The sequence below is a fragment of the Dreissena polymorpha genome, chromosome 13, assembly GCF_020536995.1.
Source record: "Dreissena polymorpha isolate Duluth1 chromosome 13, UMN_Dpol_1.0, whole genome shotgun sequence".
Classification (NCBI taxonomy): domain Eukaryota; kingdom Metazoa; phylum Mollusca; class Bivalvia; order Myida; family Dreissenidae; genus Dreissena; species Dreissena polymorpha.
In genome coordinates, this window is record NC_068367.1 from 45842626 (window position 1) to 45869073 (window position 26448).

General features: G+C 37.5%; 1 protein-coding gene across 6 annotated transcripts in view; it reads right to left on the reverse strand.

Annotated features, from left to right (window-relative positions):
• Positions 1 to 1529: 1529 nt before the first annotated feature.
• LOC127854996 (uncharacterized) overlaps positions 1530 to 26448 on the reverse strand; it is a 32766-nt gene continuing 7847 nt past the window's right edge. For 2 of the 6 annotated variants that reach the window (XM_052390225.1, XM_052390229.1), the window contains 8 exons: positions 24305 to 24389; positions 21642 to 21765; positions 21197 to 21375; positions 20431 to 20596; positions 11415 to 11678; positions 10705 to 10980; positions 7233 to 7320; positions 1530 to 2213 (listed from right to left, as the gene is read on the reverse strand). In XM_052390225.1, the coding sequence (XP_052246185.1) occupies positions 2024 to 2213; positions 7233 to 7320; positions 10705 to 10980; positions 11415 to 11678; positions 20431 to 20596; positions 21197 to 21375; positions 21642 to 21765; positions 24305 to 24389 (1372 nt within the window). In that variant the 3' untranslated portion in view covers positions 1530 to 2023. Of the gene's footprint in view, positions 2214 to 7232; positions 7321 to 10704; positions 10981 to 11414; positions 11679 to 20430; positions 20597 to 21196; positions 21376 to 21641; positions 21766 to 23184; positions 23206 to 24304; positions 24390 to 26448 lie in introns of those variants that run through there. The other 4 variants (XM_052390228.1, XM_052390226.1, XM_052390227.1 and 1 more) reach the window with 4 other exon arrangements.

Below are 26448 nucleotides of genomic sequence, written 5' to 3' on the forward strand. Positions count from 1 at the left end.
GAAACGGAAGTGCTCAACTGGTGACGAGTCGCAAAAACGACTAAATGTAGATGATCTAAAAGTGGTGTTTCAGCAAAAACTTGTTAAATAGAAATAGCGTCAACATGTTGTTTGAATGCCACTAACTTTTAAATAATGTAAATGATTGAAACTGCTAAGTGTTGCGCAATGTACAATTTACATATTTTTATGAAATTCGCCCTTTTCTCCCATTGCATGTATTTATAAATTCAAAAACGTATTTTGTTGATATATAAAAGTTAAAATAAAAATGAACATACATTACATCAGGCTTATTGAAATTTACCAGCAAGTTTTTTGATAAGCAAATCATGTAGGGCCCTTGAATTTAACAAGCAGCAGTAGTTTGGCAAATGTACTTTGATACCCTACTGATGTCTTGTCATAAGGGGTCAATTTGGCAAGTACTGTCAGTATAAGATACTACACTTTGATCCTGGTGGACCCAGGGGGTACCAAAACAGTTCCCACATGATAGTGCTGCTTGTGAACTAAAAGTGACTCGCTTTGTCTTGTGAAACTGGTTGATCCCTTTGTTGCCCTGGGAACCCTAATTATGGCTAATGGATCCCTGGGATGCTGTAGTTGACCCAGCTTGTAGTCCTGGGACTCGTTCTAGGTAGCCTTGAACCTCAGTATACCTACTTTCAGATACAAGTTAGCCATGCTAGATGCACGAGTACCTGTTGACCCCCCGCCCCTATGCTGGTCCTGGTATACCTCATAGTTGTGGTTGACTCCCTCAATTTAGTTCACTCCCTGGTCCTAAATTAATCCCCTAGCCCTAGTTGACCCCCAAATGCTGGTTGAAACCCTAGACCTGGTTAACTCCCTAGTTCAACATGAGACTCGGCCATGGTTGACCCTTCTTGCTGTGGTTGACCCCCTCAATTCGGTTGAACCCCCAATCCTGAATTACTCCATTTTCTGAGACAATATTCTAGCCGTGGTTAAACCACTAACCCTTACAAACCCTGGGCTTGGTCAACACCATAATCCTGGTTGACCCATTTGTTGACACTAGCTCTGATTGACCTTTTAGGCCTGGTTCATTCCCTCATCCTAGATGATCCACTTTCCTGGTTCACCCAATAACCCTGATTGATATTTCTTTTCCATAGTTGATGGCTTATCATTATTCTGGTTAACACAACCCATTACCCCAGGTTCACACAGAAACCCTGGTTGATCTTTCGTTTCCGTGGTTGATGCCATACCCTAACTCTGATTGACACTGAAAACCGCAGGTGACTGCAAAATTTTGATTGACGTTGTAACATGTTGCCTTTATTTGATTACTCTCACTAATAGATATTGTTAACAGAACAAATGTTCACAGTCTGAGAGATTTGAATTATTTTTGTGAATAGTTTGGGGTTTGAGAGCCTTAACGTTACAAAGCTCAGCATTTTGGCAAAAACTGTTAAATTCTCTCAGACACACCAACTGTTAGCGAGATTTGAGCAAATTTTCACATTGATATTACTTCTGTATTTCAACGAACAAAATTTGATGCAAAAATTTATTTTGAAACATAATCCCAACATGCATGTAAGAAGTATTATTGAACAGCAAAATGTTATGTCTTGCACAATAAACAAACAAAATAACAGATTAATTTTTACATACTGAATCATAGTTCTACAACATTACAGCACCAAATATTCACCAGGCAGCTTATCTCCAGCCGCAATTTGTAAATCACAACAAAATAGCTACAGTGGCAGAAACCCCGGCGGGTTTTTTTTACAAAATTTTGCGAGTGTGAAATATTCCCAACCCGTTTCTTTTGACCTTATAACAGTCACAGTGTCAAAGATTCCCAGCCTAAGTCCACAAATGATCACAAAACTGTCACTCCCCACCCTAGTCTTTTGACAATTGAACTGTCAGTGTAAAAGATTCACAGCTCTAGTCCACAATTATCCACAAAACTGTGTTGAAGCCGATGTTTCCCATCCCTAGTCCACAATGGATCACAAAACTGTCATGGAGCAAGTAACTACCACCCATTAAGCACCGCCAGTGCAGCGCCAGCCTCAGGGTCCAAGGGTTTGATCCCCTGACAAAGAAGCTGGTACTCGTCGCTGCCCAAGTATTCGTTGAACTTGTCGTAGTCGTCAGAGTCGTCCAAGTCTGAATCACCGAACAGGTTTGGGCAGCGCATAGCACTAGAAGCTATTTTGGCAAACCTGAAATAGATTAGTTTACTATTTATTTCCACTTTATTGCATCGAAAGCCTAAGGCTTATTTAAGCCCTCCCAAGTCAGTTCCCTGGGTAGAACTAGTTCTTTGTGTCTTTGGGAGTGATATACAGAAAGCTATGAGTAGGGATCAAACCTATTACCTCCCAGTTGTTGAAATAGTTTGTGCAATAATTTTTTTTAAGTGACAATCCTACATCACAGATCAGAAATATAACAAATATGAAAAATATGGTTTCAAATCCATGGAGACAAAACATTTAACAAAATTATATTCAATAACATTGTAGAAACATTATTATTATATCTGACTAATCATTAGTCTTCTAAAGAGCTGTCACAATCTGAGGCATGAACTTTGAGCTCAAAATTGCATGATCTTCACTTGGGAAGAACATAATTTGATGTATGCACATAGTGTCCTCCCAGATTAGCCTGTGTAGTCCACACAGGCTTATCAGCTTTGACACTCTCTGCTAAACTGGATTTTCCCTAAGAAGAGAACTCCTTAAAACAATACCATAAAAGCAAACACAGTTTTTTCTTGATTAGCCTTTGTGGACTGCCTAGGCTTATCTTGGTCGACACTTTAGGACTGCCTAGGCTTATCTTGGTCGACAATTTAGGACTGCCTAGGCTTATCTTGGTCGACAATTTAGGACTGCCTAGGCTTATCTTGGTCGACAATTTAGGACTGCCTAGACTTATCTTGGTCGACAATTTAGGACTGCCTAGGCTTATCTTGGTCGACAATTTAGGACTGCCTAGGCTTATCTTGGTCAACACTTTACGACTGCCTAGGCTTATCTTGGTCAACACTTTACGACTGCCTAGGCTTATCTTGGTCAACACTTTAGGACTGCCTAGGCTTATCTTGGTCAACACTTTACGACTGCCTAGGCTTATCTTGGTCAACACTTTAGGACTGCCTAGGCTTATCTTGGTCAACACTTTACGACTGCCTAGGCTTATCTTGGTCAACACTTTAGGACTGCCTAGGCTTATCTTGGTCGACACTTTACGACTGCCTAGGCTTATCTTGGTCAACACTTTACGACTGCCTAGGCTTATCTTGGTCAACACTTTACGACTGCCTAGGCTTATCTTGGTCGACAATTTAGGACTGCCTAGGCTTATCTTGGTCAACACTTTACGACTGCCTAGGCTTATCTTGGTCAACACTTTACGACTGCCTAGGCTTATCTTGGTCAACACTTTACGACTGCCTAGGCTTATCTTGGTCAACACTTTACGACTGCCTAGGCTTATCTTGGTCAACACTTTACAACTGCCTAGGCTTATCTTGGTCGACACTTTACGACTGCCTAGGCTTATCTTGGTCAACACTTTACGACTGCCTAGGCTTATCTTGGTCAACACTTTAGGACTGCCTAGGCTTATCTTGGTCAACACTTTACGACTGCCTAGGCTTATCTTGGTCGACACTTTACGACTGCCTAGGCTTATCTTGGTCGACACTTTACGACTGCCTAGGCTTATCTTGGTCAACACTTTACGACTGCCTAGGCTTATCTTGGTCAACACTTTACGTCTTCCTAGGCTTATCTTGGTCAACACTTTACGACTGCCTAGGCTTATCTTGGTCGACACTTTACGACTGCCTAGGCTTATCTTGGTCAACACTTTACGACTGCCTAGGCTTATCTTGGTCAACACTTTAGGACTGCCTAGGCTTATCTTGGTCAACACTTTACGACTGCCTAGGCTTATCTTGGTCGACACTTTAAGCACATGCATTAAGACCAGTTTCACAGAAGCTCATATTATTTAAGAAAACATGTTCACATTAAAGTTGAATATAGTCAAATAAACAATGACAGAGGCCTTATAAAAAGGGCAGGTTTTTGCGTGCAACATTTCATCGTCATATGAATTTTATTGCGCAAACTAATCATTCACAATAGTGACCTGCCAGAAATGATGGACAGACCAACAAACTTCCTTACAAAGCAAACTATTAACAGCAGCTTATCAATATGTCCCTCATCATGGTGTGTGAGAGATCCAATTATCGTAGCTAACATTTCAAGAAGATTCTTATTAAGAAAGAACATTACACCGTTTCAATGTGGTATAATAACAAGAGGGCCATGATGGCCCTGAATCGCTTACCTGACTCATTAAGATCAGATGAAAACTATGACCTCTATTGTCTACACAATGTTCTTCCATGATTTGACCTAGTGACCTAGTTCCTGACTCTAGATGACCCAAATACAATCCCAATCCAGATTTCATCAAGATAAACATTCTGACCACAGTTCATAAATATTGGATGAAAACTGTGACCTCTATTGTCAACACAAGGTTTTTCTATTTATTTGACCTAGATTTTTACCCCAGATGACCCAAATACAATCCCACCCAGATTTCATCAAGAATTCTGACCAAATTTCATAAAGTTTGGATGAAAACTGTGATCTCTAATGTCTACACAAGATTTTCCTATTATTTGACCTAGTGACCTAGTTTTTGACCCCAGATGACCCAAATAAAATCCCAACCCAGATTTCATCAAGATAAACATTCTGACCAAATTTCATAAAGATTGGATGAAAACTGTGACCTCTATTGTCTACAGAAGGTTGTTCTATTATTTGACCTAGTGACCTTGTTTTTGACCCCAGATGACCCAAATACAATCCCAAACCGGATTTTATCAAGATAAACATTTTGACCAAATTTCATCAAGATTGGATGCAAACTGTGACCTCTACTGTCTACACAAACAAATTGTTGACGGACGGACGCACGGACACACGCAGGCACGCACAATGGACGCCGGACATCACACGATCACATAAGCTCACCGTGTCACTTCATGACAGGTGACCTAAAAATATGTGTCGAAGATAAACATGAACAGTTGTGGTTAAAATCCCATAGAAACAAGGGCTGTTTGTAAAACATGCATGCCCCCCTATATGGGCTATAAGTTGTAGTAGCAGCCATTGTGTGAATACGTTTTTTGTCACTGTGAATGGTGGTGGTGGTGGTGGTGGTGGTGGTGGTAGTAGTAGTAGTAGTAGTAGTAGTAGTAGTAGTAGTAGTAGTAGTAGTAGTAGAAGTAGTAGTAGTAGTAGTAGTAGTAGTAGTAGTAGTAGTAGTAGTAGTAGTAGTAGTAGTAGTAGTAGTAGTAGTAGTAGTAGTAGTAGTAGTAGTAGTAGTAGTAGTAGTAGTAGTAGTAGTAGTAGTAGTAGTAGTAGTGGTAGTAGTAGTAGTAGTAGTAGTGGTAAAAGTAGTAGTAGTAGTGGCAGTCGTAGTAGAAGTAGTAATGGTGGTGGTGGTGGTGGTGGTGGTGGTGGTGGTGGTGGTGGTGGTGGTGGTGGTGGTAGTAGTAGTAGTAGTAGTAGTAGTAGTAGTAGTAGTAGTAGTAGTAGTAGTAGCAGTAGCAGTAGCAGAAGCAGTAGCAGCATTACAAGACCAATACTTAAGAATGATCAAATGGGAAAAGGTAAACTAGCACTGGCAGTAAATATGGGGCTATAAGTTGTAGTAGCAGCCATTGTGTGAATACGTTTTTTGTCACTGTGAATGGTGGTGGTGGTGGTGGTGGTGGTGGTGTAGTAGTAGTAGTAGTAGTAGTAGTAGTAGTAGTAGTAGTAGTAGTAGTAGTAGTAGTAATAGTAGTTGTAGTAGTAGTAGTAGTAGTAGTAGTAGTAGTAGTAGTAGTAGTAGTAGTAGTGGTAGTAGTAGTAGTAGTAGTAGTAGTAGTAGTAGTAGTAGTAGTAGTAGTAGCAGTAGCAGTAGCTGAAGCAGTAGCAGCATTACAAGACCAATACTTAAGAATGATCAAATGGGAAAAGGTAACCTAGCACTGGCAGTAAATATGGGGCTCATTTACAGGTCAGATTTGGAATCTCTGCTGTAAAATGAGATTTTGAATGAATTAAAGGGAGGCAAATCTGTAATAAAAAGAACATGCATAAACTGTAGTTGTTTCCCTTGTTTGAACCATGCTAAATCCTTACAAGTTTGGAAAGAATTGGATGAAAAATTTGGACTTTATTGCATAAACACCATTTTCTCAATTCAAGGGGAGGTAATTCTGTACTTCATGGACCAATAATGCTCATTTTTTGTAGGGTTCGTGTCCTCATTAATAAAAAGACACTGTGCAAATTTGGAAAGGATCGGACAAAAAATGTGGAAGATTTTTGAAAGTTTACACAAAATAGGCAAAAACGAATAAACATGCAAAGTTCAACGAGCTCCTGCGGCCATGTTTTTTGACGAATCAAATATCTTTGAACAACTTTTTCAGGGGAGCCTTCAAAGGTCATCCCTGTGAAATTTTTTGAAAATCTGATGAGCGGTTTCTGACAAGATTTTTTAAGGTTTTTACCATATATGGTCATGGCGGCCATCTTGGTTATGTGATCAAATTTTTTTTAACAATTCTTTTGTCCCATGACCTAGGGATGCTCCACATGAAATTTAGTTGAAATTGGCTCAATGGTTTAGTAGAAGAAGATGTTTACAAATTGTTTACAGACAGACGGACGGACGGACGCCGGACGCTGAGTGATCACAATAGCTCACCCCGAGCTATCGCTCAGGTGAGCTAAAAACAAAGACAAAATTACAATTAGCAAGTAGAAAGAAATGTATAGCCATGCCTTTTGGTTATTTTTCAAAGGGTTTACAGTTTTCTATCTAATAATGTAGCCATTTGGGTTTGTTCAACCTTTAAAAATATAAACAAATAATTGGTTAACACAGTTACCAGTATCAACTTTTTTTTTGAAAGTTAAAAAAAATTGAATCAACTGGTCAATTTCAATTTGGAGTGTTACATTAAGAAAATCCACACTGCTATTTAAAGTTATCCCTTAGGCTATTTTCAATTATTAGGAATATTCACATAAAGTGCGATTCCCTATTTGCTCACTATAAATAAATACATATAGACAATTCTACAACGCCCACTTGATGTGCTATACATTTTTTCAAGTTTGATTTAGCCATTAGCTTTCAATACATACCCAAGCATTTCCTGAAAGTCTTGTTCGCGAGTGTCCTGTAGCAGAGTGTCACCAATCTCCTCTTGTAGCTTCTTCAGTTTCCTTTTATCTGAATATATATAGTGCAATATTGTGACAAAAAAACCTTTGGGGAGCATCACCAGTCTCCGACGGTTTCTTGTTCTAGCCATTTTGGGAAAAGGAGTCTTCATAAATTGGGATTTTTTAAATTGATAATTGATATATTTGGGAATTTCTATCAACAAAATGGATCGAATTGGGATGTTTTTCATCAACAATTTTTTTTTACATCAGGCCTTTTCCTGGCCATATTCAGAAAGAATGCTAATCACTTGACAGCTATAGCTATATACTTTGTTAGATGTTTATGACAAGAGGGCCTGAAAGGCTCAAAGTCGCTCACCTGAGATTCAAAGGAACTGACCTGTTCTGTGCAGCCAAAGATATCATTAGAACAATATGTTCTTACCAACTTTCATAACTAGTGAACACCCTGGCAGCCACGTTTTTCAACAGACCAGAACCATTTTCATACACATCCAAGATATCATTTAAACAAATATACTGACAAAGTTTCATGAAGATTCATAAGTCCATATAAGGAAAAATGCCCCGCCCACTGGTGGCCATATTTATTCAAGCAACTGAAATCACTTTCGAACTTGTCCAAAATATCATTGAGACAAATCTTCTGACAAAGTTTCATGATGATCGTACAATAAATATGGCTTCTAGAGTGTTAACAAGGTTTAACTATAGCTATATAAGGAAAAATGCCATGTGACGCCCCCTTGGCAGCCATGTTTTTCCACCAACCGGAACCATTTTTGAACTCATCCAAGATATCATTGGGACAAATCATCTGACCAAGTTTCATGATGATCGGACAATAAATGTGGCCTCTAGAGTGTTAACAAGGTTTTACTAAAGCATGATATATACATGTAACCATATTAGGAAAAACACCCGCCCCCTGGTGGCCATGTTTTTTAAGCAACCGAAACCATTTTCGAACTCATCCAAGATATCATTAGGACAAATCTTCTGACCAAGTTTCATGAAGATAAGAAAATAAATGTGGCCTCTAGAGTGTTAACAAGGTTTTACTATAGCCATATAAGAAAAAATGCCCCGCCCCCTGGCAGCCATGTTTTTCAACCAACCAGCATCATTTTTGAACTCATCCAAGATATTATTGGGGTGACCAAGTTTCATGAAGATCGGAAATAAATGTGGCCTCTAGAGTGTCAAAAAGATTTTACTATAGCCATATATTGCCATATTAGGAAATATGCCTCGCCCCTTGGCGGCCATGTTTTTCAAGCAAACGTAAACAATTTCGAACTCTTTCAAGATATCATTGAGACAAATCTTCTGACCAAATTTTTATGAAGATTGGACAATAAATGTGGCCTCTAGAGTGTTCACAAGGTTTTACTATAGCCATTCATGTATATAGCCACATGAGGAAAAAAGCCCCGCCCCTTGGCAGCCATGTTTTTCGAGTAAACGTAACCATTTTCGAACTCATCCAAGATATCATCGAGACCAATCTTCCGACCAAATTTCATCAAGATTGGATAATAAATGTGGCCTCTAGAGTGCTAACAAGGTTTTACTATAGCCATATAAGGAATACTGCCCCGCCCCCTGGCGGCCATGTTTTTCAACGGACCGAAACCATTTTTGAACTCAACCAACATATCATTTAGACAAACATTTTGACAAAGTTACATGAAGATTGGGCATCAAATGTGACTTCTACAGTGTTCACAAGGTTTTTCTCTTTTTTTGACCTTGTGACCTAGTTTTTGACCCAGCATGACCCAGTTTAGAACTCAGTCGAGGTATCAATGGGACAAATGTTCTGACCAAATTTCATGAAGATCAGACAATAAAGGTGGCCTCTAGAGTATTCACAAGGCAAAATGTTGACGAAGGATGACGCACAACGGACAAAAGGCGATCACAAAAGCTCACCATGAGCACATTGTGCTAAGGTGAGCTAAAAAAGAATTATAATAATCATTAGACACTTCTTTTTTTAACAATTTTAGTTTAGGATTGGATGTGTTTGTCTTGGGATTGGGTCCGATTTACGGCCTTTTTTTAATATCAGAAAAACCCTTGGATGAAAGTCAGTTCATTAATATTTTGCAACATCTTTATGGATCAAAACATAATCAGTGAGATCTGGGACTGCTCAAAACTTGAAACATCCATTTAAGCTAACAGCTGTTAATTTTTGATGTCCCCCACCACTATAGTTGGGGACATATTGTTTTTGCCCAGTCTGTTGGTTTGTTGCTTTGTTTGCTCCAACTTCACATTTTGCCATAACTTTTGCAATATTGAAGATAGCAACTTCATATTTGACATGCATGTGTATCTCATGGAGCGGCACATTTTGAGTGGTGAAAGGTCAAGGTCATCCTTCAAGGTCAAAGGTTAAATATATGGGTCTTAATTGCTCATTTAATGTGCACTTTTGCAATATTGAAGATAGCATCTTGATATTTGGCATGCATGTGTATCTTCAGGGAGCTGCACATTTTGAGTGGTGGAAGGTCAACGTAATCCTTCAAGGTCAAAGGTCAAATATATGGGGACATAGTGTTTCACAAACACATCGCTTGTTTTATCAAGTTATTTATGTGACTTTAATGTTAACCCTTTAATATATGTGTTAATTGAAAACACATTTCTTTGCATGGGGTATTGGAAAATGCTTGATAATAAAATTTATTTTAAAATTATTTCTATTTGGGTGCGAAGGTAACAGACTGTAACCTTAACTAGTTGTTTCAGTTTTGTGCAACCAGGCCCCTATACTCTGGAGTTATCTCGTACATCATTTCTATGATCTCAAAAGACAACACCATGATCTGCGTATATGTGGAAGAAGGCATCTATAAAAATCAATTCATTCCTCATTTTACCGTAAATTGTTTTATTGATTTCATGTGAAAAAATATATTTTACCCCATTCTTACAAATAACTTAACATGCAAGTAGTAGGTAAAACAATAAGGGGCTGTATTCCCGTAATTGCTTCGACAAGGCTTAACATCAGTGTTCTCCGTAAGTACCGGCAGCTGGCGATTTCACAGGTTACTTTCAATCTAGATGCCACCTACTTTTTCCCAAAATATCAATTAAAATGGCACAAATACTTCCGTTTTATTGCTTAGTCTCCGGCTACTTTGAATATATAACTGGCTTCTCAAATTCTTCTGGAAAACTCTGCAATTTAACTAGCCACCAGGCCCAAATTTGTCGAAAATAGATAAGTTTGGCTTAAGAAAATCTGGCTTAAGTCATAGCCACACTTATTTCATTGATTGATTTTTTTAATGGATGAAGGTGGTGTACAAATTAATATTTAATGGGTGAAGTCCAAATACAATTTTCAATTTTCACATGCATCAAGCCCAGTGTCCACATAACGCAAATCTTTTAGTGAAATACTTACAGCAGATGGGTTCTACAACGCCCTTCATGGTCATCATCCGATGTTGATCGCCTTCGACATCAACGCGGCGAGACTTGTCAAACATGTGCTGCATGAGCGAACAGCCGTGGCCAAAGTGGCGTCCGCACGCGACACACTCTGTCGACTCCTGTAACCAAGGGCAACCAGCCAAGATGAAGAATCTGTGCTTGAAGTCTTTGTGGGTCAGTTTGTCGTAGTAGTGGTCCTTTAGTTTATCGAAGGGACTCTGACCCGTGAACTCTGCTAAACAGACACCTGAAAAAATGATATACAAGGAACTTTTTTCACTATTGCGAAAATTAATTACCGGTATGCTAAATACAAAATACAAAAACAAAAGTCCATAATTTATAAAAAATATTTTTAATTGCAAGAGAACCATGAGCGCAACAAATCATTCACCTGATTGGACTAAATGTGCTAATTATTCCATAATGTGTGTACATTTAATGTTAAGTACTTGCTGGACCATCTATCAATCCATTCACATATACATCCATCCATCCATCCATACATACAGAGCCTTATTGTGGGAAAACAGGGCTAAATGCCTATGCCTCAAGTGTCATCCCAAATTTGCCTGAGCCTTTCATCATGAATCAAGAATACCGGCCCTATTCCCAACTCCTCAACATCGTTGCCATGGATTTAGGTATGTATTTAAATTGTTCAACCATCGGATTCCTTACCACAATGTACTGTCGTCATCTTTAGCACTTCCACTTTCCACTTCTCATATTGCTCCCTGATTTCTTTCTCAAATGGGTCATCAAGACTGTCATCATCTGCATCACTCAATTCTTCCTCTTGTTCATCATAATTATCATCATCACTGTTTTCATCATCATCATCATCATCATTATCTACATCATCATCCTCATTTTCTTCATCATCACCATCATTATGTTTCATATTTACAACTCTGGAATCAGTGCTGATGGATTCCGTTACTTCTGAAAACAAATTTCCAACAATAAGCAATAAACAGGCAGATAGATTTTTATAAACAAGTTTTTGACAGCCTTGCAAGCAATGTAGAAATCCCCTTCTGCTAAAAAAAACCTGTAACAAGAGTGCTAAACTGTCACAAGATATGCTCGTTCGAAGGTTTTGGACACCATCCTCAATTCTTGAAATGCACTAAGTGACCTCAAGACCTAGTTATTGACCCGGCATGACCCATACTTGAACTTGACCTAGATATCATTTAGATGTAACATCTGACTAAATTTGGTGAAGATCAGATGAAAATAACTTCAATTAGAGAGCAGACACCATGCTAAATGCTTGAAATGCACTATGTGACCTCGTGATCTCGTTTTTGACCTGGCATGACCCATATTCGAACTTGACCAACATATCATTTAGACACAACTTCTTAAAAAATTAGGTGAAGATCAGATGAAAACTACTTCAATTAGAGAGCGGACACCATGCTAAATGCTTGAAATGCACTAAATAACCTTGTGACCTAGTTTTTGACCCGGCATGACACACATTTGAACTTGACCTACATATCATCTAGACACAACTTCTGACCAAATTTGGTGAAGATCGGGTGAAAACTACTTCAATTATAGAGCGGACACCATGCTTAATCCTTAAATAGGAACTAAGTGACCCTGTGACCTAGTTTTTGACCCAGCATGACCCATATTTGAACTTGATCTAGATATTGTCTAGACACAACTTCTGATTAAGTTTGGTGAAGATCAGATGAAAACTATTTGAATTAGAGAGCGGACACTGCTGTGGACAACGCCCGCCCGCCGCCCGCCAAGGGTGAAACTATAATACGTCCCGTTTTAAAAAACGGGCGTATAAAAAGAGTGTGCTTTACCTTGAGAGAGCCCTTTATATATATTCATGTTATATTTCATAATCAAATTCAATGTCTTTCTTTCAGAGCAATATTAAACAAGCGATGTGTTTGTGAAACACTATGTCCCTGTATCTTTGACCTTTGACCTTGAAGGATGACCTTGACCTTGACCTCTCACCACTCAAAATGTGCAGCTCCACAAGATACACATGCTTGCCAAATATCAAGTTGCTAGTTTCAATATTGCAAAAGTGTACATTTAATGAGCGATTATGACCCATATATTTGACCTTTGTCCTTGAAAGATGACCTTGACCTTTCACCACTCAAAATGTGCAGCTACATGAGATACACATGCATTCCAACAGGCTTCTTAATAAGAGCCGGCCGCCGGCCAAATCGGTAGTTTGAAATCAGATTTTTGCCGGTTAAAAATCGCTCAGATTCGGAAAGTCAGCAATTGACTTTTCTAAATTTGCATGTCTTTTTGGTAATTTTACTCCATTTTGCTATTAAGCAAAGACGTCGCTTGATTATCTCCCTTAACACATTACAACAACAACAACAATGAAAAGGTGCAAATTGGAATCAGTCAAAAAGCAGTCAAATATTTTGACTTTCTTTGCATCACATGGTGAGTTTTTTGTTCCTGACTGCTTGCGTTTTTTGTGTTAATGTTTTTGTTGTTGTGAAAGTTTGCTTCAAACTAGAAGTGTCACGCAAAATGTGCCTGGTAAACGGACGATCATGCCTTTCCCGCCCATTCCTGTAGGACTGAATTTCGAAGCCAACCAATTGTTAACAAGAGGGCCATGGGCCCTAAGGCGCTCACCTGAGACCCAAAGAAACTAAACTATTCTGGGAAGGTGGAGTTCAAAATAATAAAAGTACTTCATACAGACGGGTGTACATACTTAACTTGCACTTTATAGTTTGATTACTTTGTGTAAAATCTTCAAAAGAGGACGAGTGCTGAGCAGACAGGCGGTAGTACAGACTTAGTGTGCTCTATTATTAAAATACGTTTTCACTGTTTTTCCATCCAAAGTTATTGAGAACAATTATACTCTGATTTTCAAGTAATACTGCATTTCACATATCATACATGTACATGACGTACGTCTGTATATTAAATTAATTAAAATAATGGTATTTCTGACTTTCACATAATACTGTTTTTCACATATCATCCATGTAGGCCTACATGACTTTTGTATATCAATCTGTATTTATGATTTTAAATGAAATTTCATACTTCATTTAATTTGTGTTAATTATTCACATTTGTAAGTGTTGTTGGTAAAAAATTCCTCTACGCTTCTACTCTTTATTTACAACCAATGCAAAACTAAAATGCATTTTAATTGTGAAATTTATTCTCAAATACAAGCTGCATTTAATATCATAAGTATCGCAAATAGTTGGTTTTAAGTACATTTTCTCTATCTCTTTAATTCTTGAACAAAGTATATCTGTGATATGATATGTGTACATGTAGACACGATAGTTTTTTGTCAATAAATGTTCAACAGTAAATGTGGAGAATATTTCAATCTATTTTTTATTGATCAATATAATAGAATTTTGACAACAGTTGTTGCCTAAGCTGTAAAGGATATTTTTACGTACATATCTTTACTTTTTCTTCTTGCTATTCATAATATACACTGGGACTTTGTGATAGTTATAAGTTAAATAATAGCCATATTGAGTAAGTTCAATCAGGCATCACTGTACTTAAAGATAAGAAATATGAAATATCATGCTCATTAGATTTATATATATTCTATGTATAAACATTTCTTGGAAATATATAAGAACATAATTTTGCTATTTCAAGAGCTTGCTTCAATGTTGTTATCTGTTCTTTTTATGCAGTCAGCATGCTGATTTTTATATGAAAATAAATGCCAGACAGATGTATTTATGTGTTTATCTCTATATTGATACCACTGTATAGCAATTGATGTTCACTGCAAAGGGCTGTAAACAAGGGGTTTGGCATCAAGCAACTGTCAGAGATAATGAGGTACCTGCTGTGGCTAATGGTTATTTCATTGGTCTGCGGTCATTAAATTACATGCAACAAAATGTGTGAAAAGTGGCCAGCACAGGAATTTGGGGCCTGACTCTAAACTGTTATATACAGTTGTTTCGCCCCTAAGTAATTGACATGACGCCTGGACGATGATCGCTCCGCCCACTTAATCACGTGGCTCAGCGGGTAGCAAACCTAGACAAGCTAACACCCAAATGGCTTCTTTGCCTATAGACTGCATATAGATTTACGCGATATTCCGGATGATGTTTATGGACTTTTTGACACCATATAACACTTGTGTCATGTAGGTATTCTGCAAGTGCAAAAAAAATATGTTTATAGAGAACATCAGCTATTTATAACGGGTTTTTCGGTACATGAAACACGCTCTCATACGCTTGCACGCTTAACGAAATCGAACCTGTTACTACCTGTATTGGTGGTATTAGCAATAAATTAACACGTCTTCACCGGTATTTACCCATGTTATTTACGAAACTATTAACGAAACATCCCCCCGTGTATTTGATACGAATTAGCGCTTTAAAACTGTGATTTCTGTGAAGTTTTACACGCTTTCTGACACCAAGTCAGAATCCCCCATGTTATCACGTATAAAAGTGATATTAATAATATTAGACATTGCATATGGAACATTTATCAATCACTATAATTGACAGTGCAAGACAAAACAATAAGTTTGGTCATTGTCTGATATAAAGTAGCGTTGTATGAAGGGGAATTCGGTAAAGCTACCCGTATCAAACGCTCGCGCATGTACCGACTTCCCCCAAGTTACCGCATTTATTGGTTATATCAGTAATAATAACTCTTATACAATGGCATTTATCGATACGTTTTTATTAAATAGTAACATAAAATGGTTTTCACTTGTTTCTGACACACTAACAACCTCGATTTATAAAGGGGATTTCGTTAAGTTACGCAAAGTGGGTACCAATATTCTCTATTATTTTACATGAACACGTGATTTAAATTATTCTTAATAATGCTTAGTTATTTCGTATATGACATTTCCAGTTTTTGAAATAAATTAATGATCTATAAGGGGGATCTTGGTAATTTTAACCATTGACGCTTCCACTTGCTCTTATCAAGACCGCATTTGCGCGTTGGAAATGGTATAAATTTAATTAATCTAACTTAACTTTCTGGATAACGAATGTCAGAGTTACATTAACCCTATTTACACCGTTTTTGCCATATTTCATTTCCGTTTTTTTTTTCGAACAAAATAAACGAAACTCGTTGAAAAAAGAACTAGGCATTTGATCTCCAAGTGTGGATTAAAAGCGTTCATTGGTGACACCATATGTCTGCACATGTGTAGATACCGATATTAAGATCAGATATAACGTGTCACCTTCTAATAACATGTATAATGACAATAAAGTGCATTACTATCAGAGTAATAAAACACAGCTAAAATTAGGCTTCATGATGGGTTTTATTTCTCTTAAAGAAATGCAGATACACCTTGCTTCTATTAATCACATAGTAACTGATAAAACTATTTAAAAAAACATGAACTATTATGTGATGATAAGATCTATAACACAAACTATTTAAATCTGCTAGTATATTCGAGAATAAGATATTGTAATTGTCTTTGACAGTGTTGACATTCAGTTGTTCGTGGGGACGACCGCATGCCTTTATTCATCTATTACACTTCTCAAGATCTCTTTTCGGCTTTGGAAACGATATAAATTCAATGCCACCAACTTATCTTTTAGGATATCAATTGTCCAAGTTACATGATACCCATTGACACCGATTAACCATTTTTAATCTATGTTTTTTAAAGAGGAAAACAAAAGAAACTCGTTGAAATAAAAGTAAACCTAGACATGGCTTCTCTAGAAAATGGCGGACAGCTCCTTGCTAACTCGCGCGTCCGATTAATCTATGGCTGATTGGTAGATCAATTCTTAGATAAGGATTTGATTAACAGGTGGCGTCATGTCAATTTTCTGTGAAATCAATATTACTACTTAAAATTTTGAGATTATTTAATAAAGGGTTATCAGATGGCAAAAATACGTTTGTTGCACTTTATCCCCAACCAATCATCAACATAATAATCCTCTGTTATTATGGCCAAGTTTTTCAAATGTTCACGACTATTTTCAAACTCGTCCGAGGTATCCACATAACCAATGTTTAGACCAAATTTCATGATGATTAGGCAAAAAATGTGACTTCTAGAGTGTTCACAAGCTTTTTTACTATATAAGGAAAAAGACCCCCCCCCCCCCATGGCAGCCTTGTTTTTTTACCAAGCTGAACCATTTTCAAACTCAACCGTCGTATCCAGTAAACAAATGTTCTGACCAAATTTCATGAAGATTGGACCAAAAACGTGACTTCTAGTGTTCAATTTTTTTCACTATATACATATAGAAAAAACTGCCCCCTGGCGGCCATGTTTTTTCGACGATCTGGACCATTTTCGAACTCATCCGAGATATCAATAAAACCAATGTTTTGACCAAGTTTTATGATAATTGGGCAAAAAATGTGCCTTCTAGAGTGTTCACAAGGTTTCTATAAAGCCATATAAGAAATACTGCCCCGCCCCCTGGTGGCCATGTTTTTCAACGGATCGGAACAATCAGAGCTCCAGATAAGGATTTGTGAAATTAGTAACGGTACTGCCACTGGCAGAAAGAAAAGGAGTAACGCTTAAAATCAATTAGTACCTGTACTACCATATCCAAAAATACAGGTAGTACTGTACTATCTGTGTTCTTGGATATTAAAGGGTGTATAACTGACTTTACAGAAACATTTGCAGCAATTATAATAAACATATGTAGCTTCTTAAACAGTTACTGTATTAGGTTTTCCATTCTGAATTATGACGCTAATACAACTACACATTAAAACTCATGACTAATACTATTTCTTCATTTTTCTTGACAAGAAAACACAAGCCAATTAGTAAGCTAAGTAAATGAACACATATTTCACTGTCTCATCCATTTCCTATCGTGTTTTCTAACGTTTTAAGCCACCGATGCAATCAAATCGTTTAATATCGGGGCGACAATGTTATTTTCTGGGTTAACAGATTTAATGTCAGGATGGTTAGAAGACACCGTATGTAGTCATTATATGACAACAAAGTGTTGTTTTGAGCCACTTTCGGTTAAGCCGGCATTCAATTGGCCTGCAACCCGGGTGAGTCGCGGTACTTAAGAAATATTCATTTGCGTCTAGAAACCATCTTCAAATATCAGATAAATAATTTATAAGACAAACATATCTGACTTAACTTCATTGGAAAATAGCCTTTTTATGACGAAAATCCTTCAATTTTAACTGCGGCATCAACAAAAACAACACCACTGTCCGCCATTGTTGTTTATTTTCCCTCCCGGTTGACTCGCGGTAAATAGGTTAAACGACACTTATATAAAATTTAACATGAATAAACATAAAGATCTGACATACCATTCAAAGTAACAATCAATAACGTATATAACAAGTAGGACATATGGAATTTAAGACATCAAATAAAATAAATATCACAGGTATGTTCAAGCAGTGTCTAATTTTAATTCTCAATATTCAAATAACTGTTCTTGTTCATTCATTCTTCTGCTTAAGAGCCTGACCTATCGAAATAATTTTAAAAAATCAGTGGTGTGTAACCCCTTCACAAAGAGAATAATATATTGGTAGTGTCTGACCTAAGCAACCGCAAGCAGACGATCTTAAAAAGTGAAAAAGTTGAAAGGGAAATTTCATTTTAACATGGATTTTTACATAATTTTGGTTTAAAATGATGTTTTAAATCGTTTTTGGGTAGTTACTTACCAAAAATCTATTCATACTGGCAGCAAAAGATGTTTTCTGTCAGATTTCAAAGGTAGGTCACGCAGGTTTGTTTACAAACACAATCCAGAGGGCACTAATGAAATACCGCGAGTCAAAACGACCCGCGACTCAACCGGGTTTGAGTATGCGCGCAGACATATCGTTTTTGACGGATTTAGAAGTTACAGGAAATCACGCGACAGAATAGACAATAATATATGAACCCAGTCTACAACTTTTCGGTAATTGAAATTAACAAAAAGCGCCGTTAGGTTAGAGACCAACAAATCACGCCGCGCTGACGCAGACGTATCAGTACGGCCAGATTTTTTTCGTAAATGCGTAAAATGGATATTAATGTCGTAATTGTATGTCCAGTTTATAAAAATAAATGCGTAAATCTTCATGAAAAAGGCGTATTTACGGCTGTACGGCCCTTATCTGGACTCTGGGAACAATTTTTGAACTTAACCAACATATCATTAAGACAAACATTTTGGCAAAATTTACATGAAGGTTGGGCATCAAATGTGACTTCTACAGTGTTCACAAGGTTTTTCTATTTTTTTACCTAGTTTTTGACCCAGCATGACCCAGTTTCGAACTCGGTCGAGGTATCATCGTCCAAATGTTCTTACCAAGTTTCATGAAGATCGGATAAGAAATGTGGTCTCTAGAGTGTTCACAAGGTAAAATGTTGACGACGCACGACGGACGGACGAAGGACAAAAGGCGATCCCAAAAGCTCACCATGAGCACGTTGTGCTCAGCTGAGCTAAAAAGGCTGTGAAAAGGTGGCTTCAAAAAAAATTATACAAAGAAATAGGGGAAGTATTCAGCTGTTGATCAGAGCACTCCAAAAAGTGTGAGTGTTCAAACAGAGACTCAGGAAATGTCTATCTGCAACGCAAGAGGTGAGATAAGGTCTGTCATTAAAGATATACTATTAGATGCTGAACTGTGAAGTGGCTGTGAATCTGATGACAGTAATGGTGACTGGGATGATTAGTTAATGTCCAGATATATGAGTTAAAATTTTACAAAAGTAATAAAGAGCTTTTTTCATTTATCTTTTGTTAGTTAAAAAAGCTAAATTCATAAAATGCACAAAAAAATGCTCAAATTTAAGTGCCTGGTTGACCATCAAAATAGCCATAAAATGGCCCAAAATGCAGTAAATCAAGTGGTCAAATTTAAAATTGTATGGGGGAGCATGCCACCTTAAAGGCCTGTTGGTTTCACATTTTGGCCTGTTGGCTCAAACGTTATTGAGAACCCTGTGCCAAACATGAAGTTTCTATCTTCAATATTGCAAAAGTTATCGCAATTGTTAAAGTTGCTGCAAACAAACAAACCCACAAACAAACCAACAGGCAGGGCAACAAAAAATATGTCCTCACTATAGTGGTGGGGGACAAAAAAATCAGTTTTGTACACTTGACCAGGTGCTTGACTGCTGATGACAAAATAAAACTCATCATAATGACCTTTATAAGATACAAAGATACATCTAAGTACATTTTGGAATAATGGTAGAATCCAGTTTGATGGACGCACGGACAGACGGACGGACGGACAGGCAGAATAAATAAAGTTTCATCTAAGCGAAAATCCAGTTTAGGCTGAAAGTGTTGTCCCTGGAAACGGACTTTATGCACATGCATTTACCCTTTGCATGCTGGGAAATTTGTCGTCTGCAAAAATGTCATCTGCTGAATTTCTAAAATTAGCATTTTCTTCGATTTTTTTCAAAGAATACTATCAGAATAGCAGACAGTTTGGATCCAGATGAGACGCCACGTTCTGTGGCGTCTCATCTGGATCCAAACTGTTTGCAAAGGCCTTCAAAATCCGGTTCCAGCGCTCAAAGGGTTAATGCAAGTGTTCTCAGACATGGGCTCATATGTAATGCTAATCTAAACTCTTGGAGGAGGCTGGCTTGTGACCTATATCCCGGACGGGACCATGGACGAAGATTATGAGATAATCTAACTAGTACCTTCGACATCAGGGTGGATGATATCTGCAAATACAGCATATATCCCTTGTACGTTGGCTGCCACTGAGGGTCGATAGTCGATGATGCATTCGGCTCCTTCGTATTGACAGTATATGGTAACCCCTGACAACTTGCAGACCACACGCTTCAACATACTGCACTCCAACTGAATTGACAAAGTCATATCAGGAATACTGCATTTTACAGTACAGCGATTTTTTTTCCTCAATATTGAAAAGTACCAGTAAATTGGGGAAAAATTTGCGTGACAAACCCTAAAATTGGGAAAATGTGTGTAGTGTAGTCATCATATTGTAAAATTGTTGATGAATTTTTGCTCAAAAATACTTTAAAATTGTGTTGCCAAGGTGTCAATATTATATTTACTTAGGTTTAAGCCATAGGGCTGCATAAAAAACTTACTAAATGTTGCATGCTATTCTTAAACAAAAAACACATTTTTTTTAAACCTTCAATTGGGAAATTTGTTGACAGCTATTGGGAAATTTCTAGTTGTTTCTCAATTAGGAAAGTGCCATTTTCCAGTACTTTATAAAGAAACAAGAGATGAGTCTGTCAGAAACACAATGTCCCCTACTGCGACGCTTTGAAGCCATATATTTGACCTTTGACTTTTACTTTATGTGTTTACAAGTTGTCAATATTATTTAAACCTTGGTTCAAGCCATCGACCTGAATAGGGCAATCAACTTAATGTTGCGAGGTTGAAAACCTTAAATTATCACACAGAAAGCCCATGCCCTACCTCTATGGTGAGAACTGGTTTGCAGTCATCCCTATCATCAAGGTAATCGAAATGCAGGCCCAACCACCACGAGTTCTCGTCCCGGAACATCTTCAGAGTCCCGTGCTTCCACTTGGTTCTGCCGAGCACCGAACTGTCGTATTTCAGTTGACCAGTGAACATCAGGCTGTCCACTGAAACTAAATGAATAGTTTGAAGGGCTTTTTTTCCTTCTTAAGCAACCCCCCCCCCCCCTCCCCCCCGGCCTGCTTTGTTTATGGGAACACAATCACATTTTTTAAACAATACATGAATGGCGATGGCTGATCTGCTGATGGTGTATGATCACATTTTATTTCAATAGTGGTTACAGAAAAATTGTGTTAGAGTGGCCAACCCTACAGAGTGGATTGTGCTCTTCAATATGCGAACTTGGTGAAATCAGGGCTGCAAAGTAAAAACGAACCTTCTGGGTCAAGACTAACTTCATCTGGATCGAAGTCTGGAAGGTCAAGGATAGGACATGATTGCTTCATTAAGTCATCACTCCCTTTGAGGGAGAGATTTTCTAGTTTTTGTAAGACATCTGCCTGCAATTGGATAACACATGGCTAAAATGTTTAATCCAAACTAAACATCGATTCTATCCAAATTTCAATAAAACATACTTATAAGTTATCTTCTACTATTAAGAGGCATACATCAGTGCGTGTTTTTCAACATTTTGGGAATGGGGCCAGGTCCCTTTGAATTAGACAAATTTGCAGTGTTTTGACCTTAATTGGGAAACAAGGGCTGTTTGTAGAACACACATGCCTCCCAAAATGGGCTGTCAGTTGTAGTGGCAGCCATTGTGTGAATACTTTAGAAACCATTATACTGTTTAGAATCACTATGACCTTGACCTTTCACCTAGTGACCTGAACATCAATAGGGGTCATCTGCCTGTCATGATCAATGTACCTATGAAGTTTCATGATCCTCGGCCTAAGCATTTTTGAGTTATTATCCAGATACCATTTAACTGTTTCGAATCACTATGACCTTGACCTTTAACCGAGTGACCTGAAAATCTATAGGGGTCATCTGCCAGTCATGATTAATGTACCTAATGATCCTAGGCCTAAGCATTCTTGAGTTATCATCCGAAAACCATTTGGTGAACGACAGATCGACCGAACGACATGTGCAAAGCAATATACCCCCTCTTCTTCGCAGGGGGGGAATAATTAGTGTTGTTGCTGTTTCCCTAAAACATGCTTCAAATTTAGAATAGAAGTGTCTTACATAAGGTTGAACTGATATGGCTGGATGGGAGATGGACAATATGTTGAAATCTATTTTTGGCAATCTTGAATTGGAAATGTTTAGGTCCCCTTTTGGAAAAATATAAACTTTTTTTCTATTGGGAGTGTGGCCGAATACCCGACCCAATTTTTAACTAAAACAAGAGATGTGTTTGTCAGAAACACAATGCCCCCTTATGCGCCACTTTTTTTTTACCTTTGACCTTGAAGGATGACCTTGACCTTTCACCACTCAAAATGTGCAGCTCCATGAGATACACATGCATGCCAAATATCAAGTTACTATGTTCAATATTTCAAAAGTTATTGCCAAACTTAAATGTAGGGTTAAAGTTTTGTTTTTTGTTGTTTTTTTTCGGCGTAAGCTGTATTAAGCCATCTTTCACCCTGACTTGACCTTTGTAAGTGTCCAATAATATTCAAATAAAATTTCCCACGGCTAGGTACGAATGAATACACTTCATTTATTCCATTGGCTGATTTGAGTATAACACCAGAACATTGGAAACATATCCGCGTCTTTGTAACACTGTTTTACTGCATGAATCAATTTTATCTCTAATGAAAAGGCTCAATAGATAGAACAGTTTTACAATCAATTTTCGACATAAATACAGTTTGTGCGTTCACCTTTTATTTTCAGAGAATTACCAGCGCAAAAGCGTTTATACTAAAGGCTATATTCTCATATTTAGTACTTACTTGCATTGCATTTCAACCCGCGAGGTTTTGGGTCATTTCGCGGCCAGTGTTTGAAAGTCAGAGTTTATATACAGTTCATCACCGGAGTTCGCAGAAGGGGTTGCGATGTTTTCATTGAAGGAAAAAATTGGAATCTATGCTATTTTTGTCTGATGGAATAAATAGTTCATTTAGTCGCTTTGTAGATATATCAATATTTTAGGCACAGCTGTTGCCTTGGTCGTGTACAGTTGGCGTAAACAAGCCATCGTTTCAGCAGCAGAATTGTTACCTTACTTTAATGCATTGCATTCCAATCCGCAAGGTATCAAGGTCAGTTTGCGGTCAGTTACAGAAATCTTTATATAAACGCCGTCTCATAAACTTTGTGCACTTGAAGTCTGTTTTGATCAGAAAGATACTAAATAAAGATATTCGGCGATATTATTGTGGTATGTCAATCATCGATTTTTAATATGTTTTCAACATTTGCATGATAAGGACCAATTTTGATAAAATTAATTAGAAATATTTATCCATTTAGACCAGTTTATTAAGCATGAGCACAATAATTCACAATACTATAATTATGCAATTAAATAAGATTTGAGTATTGCCGGCTGACCAATATGCACTCGTTTATTTTCATGTTTCTTGTGTTTTTCTATTCTGTAAATATAGATATCTGAGTAATAATATCACATAAAGAAAAAAAATAAGCCACGAAATCTGGCGCAACACCCCGTAATTGATTTGCTTGTGATGGAGCTAAGAACTGCGCAGAAAAAAGGCATCTGCTACTTTTTATCTCATAGAGATAACTTTTGATCGTTCATAAACATCGACCACAATCAATGCCGTATATCTTTTTTAAAGATATCTCTTGTTACCTTTGACCTTGAAAGATGACCTTGACCTTTCACCACTCAAAATGTGCAGCTCCATGAGATACACATGCATGCCAAATATGAAGTTGCTATCTTCAATATTGCAAAAGTTATGGCAAATGTTAAAGTTTGACCAAACCAACAGACCAACCAACCAACCAAAAGACAGGGCAAAAACAATATGTCACCCACTATAGTGGTGGGGGACATCAAAACACACTGTACATACTTAACACGCTTAATCAAACACTTACACTGACCTGCCTGCTTACATCTTCCATCTCTGACTTGTCATGTTGGTACATGCAGTGGTCCCCGTACCTGCAACCCTTCGGTAACCTGTGCCGAGAAACTTTCTGTCAGTGTATGTTACAGTTCCTTTAAACCTTTAAAGTTGACCACTTAGATATGTAATTTCATGTATTTGTAGTCCCTAGAAAGTTATTTTTAATTTGAGACCTCTCTTACTAGATTGAAGTTTCAAGGCTTCATCTCCAAACCTTAGATACTAATGAGCAGCAATCAGCATTAAACCTGAACAGACTGCGGGTTACTTGCATGCTGTTCTGGTTTTATGCTATTTGCATACAGCAATTTTCACTTTGCGCCCGAGTGGGAAAGGGTTAAAGATGAGCATCTTCATAAGTCAGAGTTGTTTTCCTCACAGCTCTTTAACTGCTATAGTATTCACTATTATATGGTATTATTTATCATTATACTTCATGACCTAACTTTTATTCTTAATATGATTTATGCTTACCGTAATAACTAAGTTTTGAGACACATACAAATAATTTTTTAAAAATGTACAGAAATGAAGATACAATTTTATTTAATACAGGTGTCCGAAACTTTAGAGACAAAAATATTGCATTTACCATAATATACTGGTTTTCAATGTGCATAGCTTCAAACGTTTCAAACAATATATATAGTAGCATGTGCTTATAAATAACACGCCAATAATTATTTCTAATTACTTCTGTACATGTTTTCTTTTAAGCTGTTGGGTGAAACCATTGTCTGTCACTGGTATACACAGTTATTTACCCAATAACAAAATGTAATGGTCCCCAGATTAGCCAGCACAGTCAGCACAGGCTAGTCAGGGACAACACAGTCAGCACAGGCTAGTCAGGGACAGCACAGTCAGCACAGGCTAGTCAGGGACAGCACTTTCCACCTAAACCGGAATTTCGCTAAATAGCTAGAGATCCTTTAATTAAACTAACAAGAGGCCCATGAGGGCCTGAATCACTCTACTGCTATAAACACTGTGCAAGTTTGGAAAGAATAAGATGGAAACTGTGTACTTAATCGCGCAAACAAGGAGAATTTTCTCAAATTCAAGGAAGATTATTGTGTACTTATTTCTTCGATACTGCTCATATTCAATAGGGTTCAAGTCCTCATTGATATAAAGATACTGTGCAAATTTGGAAAAACTTGGATGAAAACTTTTGAATTAATTGCGTAAACAAGCGGGATTTTCAAAATTTTCTCATATTCATGGGGAAGTAATTCTGGACTTATTGCTTCGATATTGCTCTTTTTAAACAAAGGCTGTTTGTAAAACATGCCCGATATGGGCTGTAAGTTGTAGTGGCAGCCATTGTGTGAATACGTTTTTTGTCACTGTGACCTTGACCTTTGACCTAGTGACCTGAAAATTAATAGGGGTCATCTGCAAGTCATGATCAATGTACCTATAAAGTTTCTTGATCCTAGGCCTTATGATTCTTGAGTTATCATCCGGAAACCATTTTACTGTTTTGAGTCACTGTGACCTTGACCTTTGACTTGAAAATTAATAGGGGTCATCTGCCAGTCATGATCATTGTACCTATGAAGTTTCATGATCCTAGGCGTAAGCTTTCTTGAGTTATCATCCAGAAACCATTTTACTGTTTCGAGTCAATGTGACCTTGACCTTTCACCTAGTGACCTGAAAATCAATAGGTGTCATCTGCCAGTCATGATCAATGTAACTATGAAGTTTCATGATCCTAGGCCTAAGCATTCTTGAGTTATCATCCCGGAACCATTTTACAATTTCGAGTCACTGTATGAAGTCACTGAACAAGTTTGAAAAGAATCAGATGAAAACTGTGGACTTAATCGAATAAACAAGAAAAAGTAACCATTTTACTATTTCAAGTCACTGTGACCTTGACCTTTGACCTAGTGACCTGAAAATCAAAAGGGGTCATCAGCCAATCATGATCAATGAACCTATGAAGTTTCATGATCCTAGGCCTAAGCATTCATGAGTTATCATCCAGAAACAATTATACTATTTCGAGTCACTATGACCTTGACCTTAGACCCAGAGACCTGGAAATAAATAGTGTTTGAGTCCTCATTAAAATAAAGACACTGAACAAGTTTGAAAAGAATC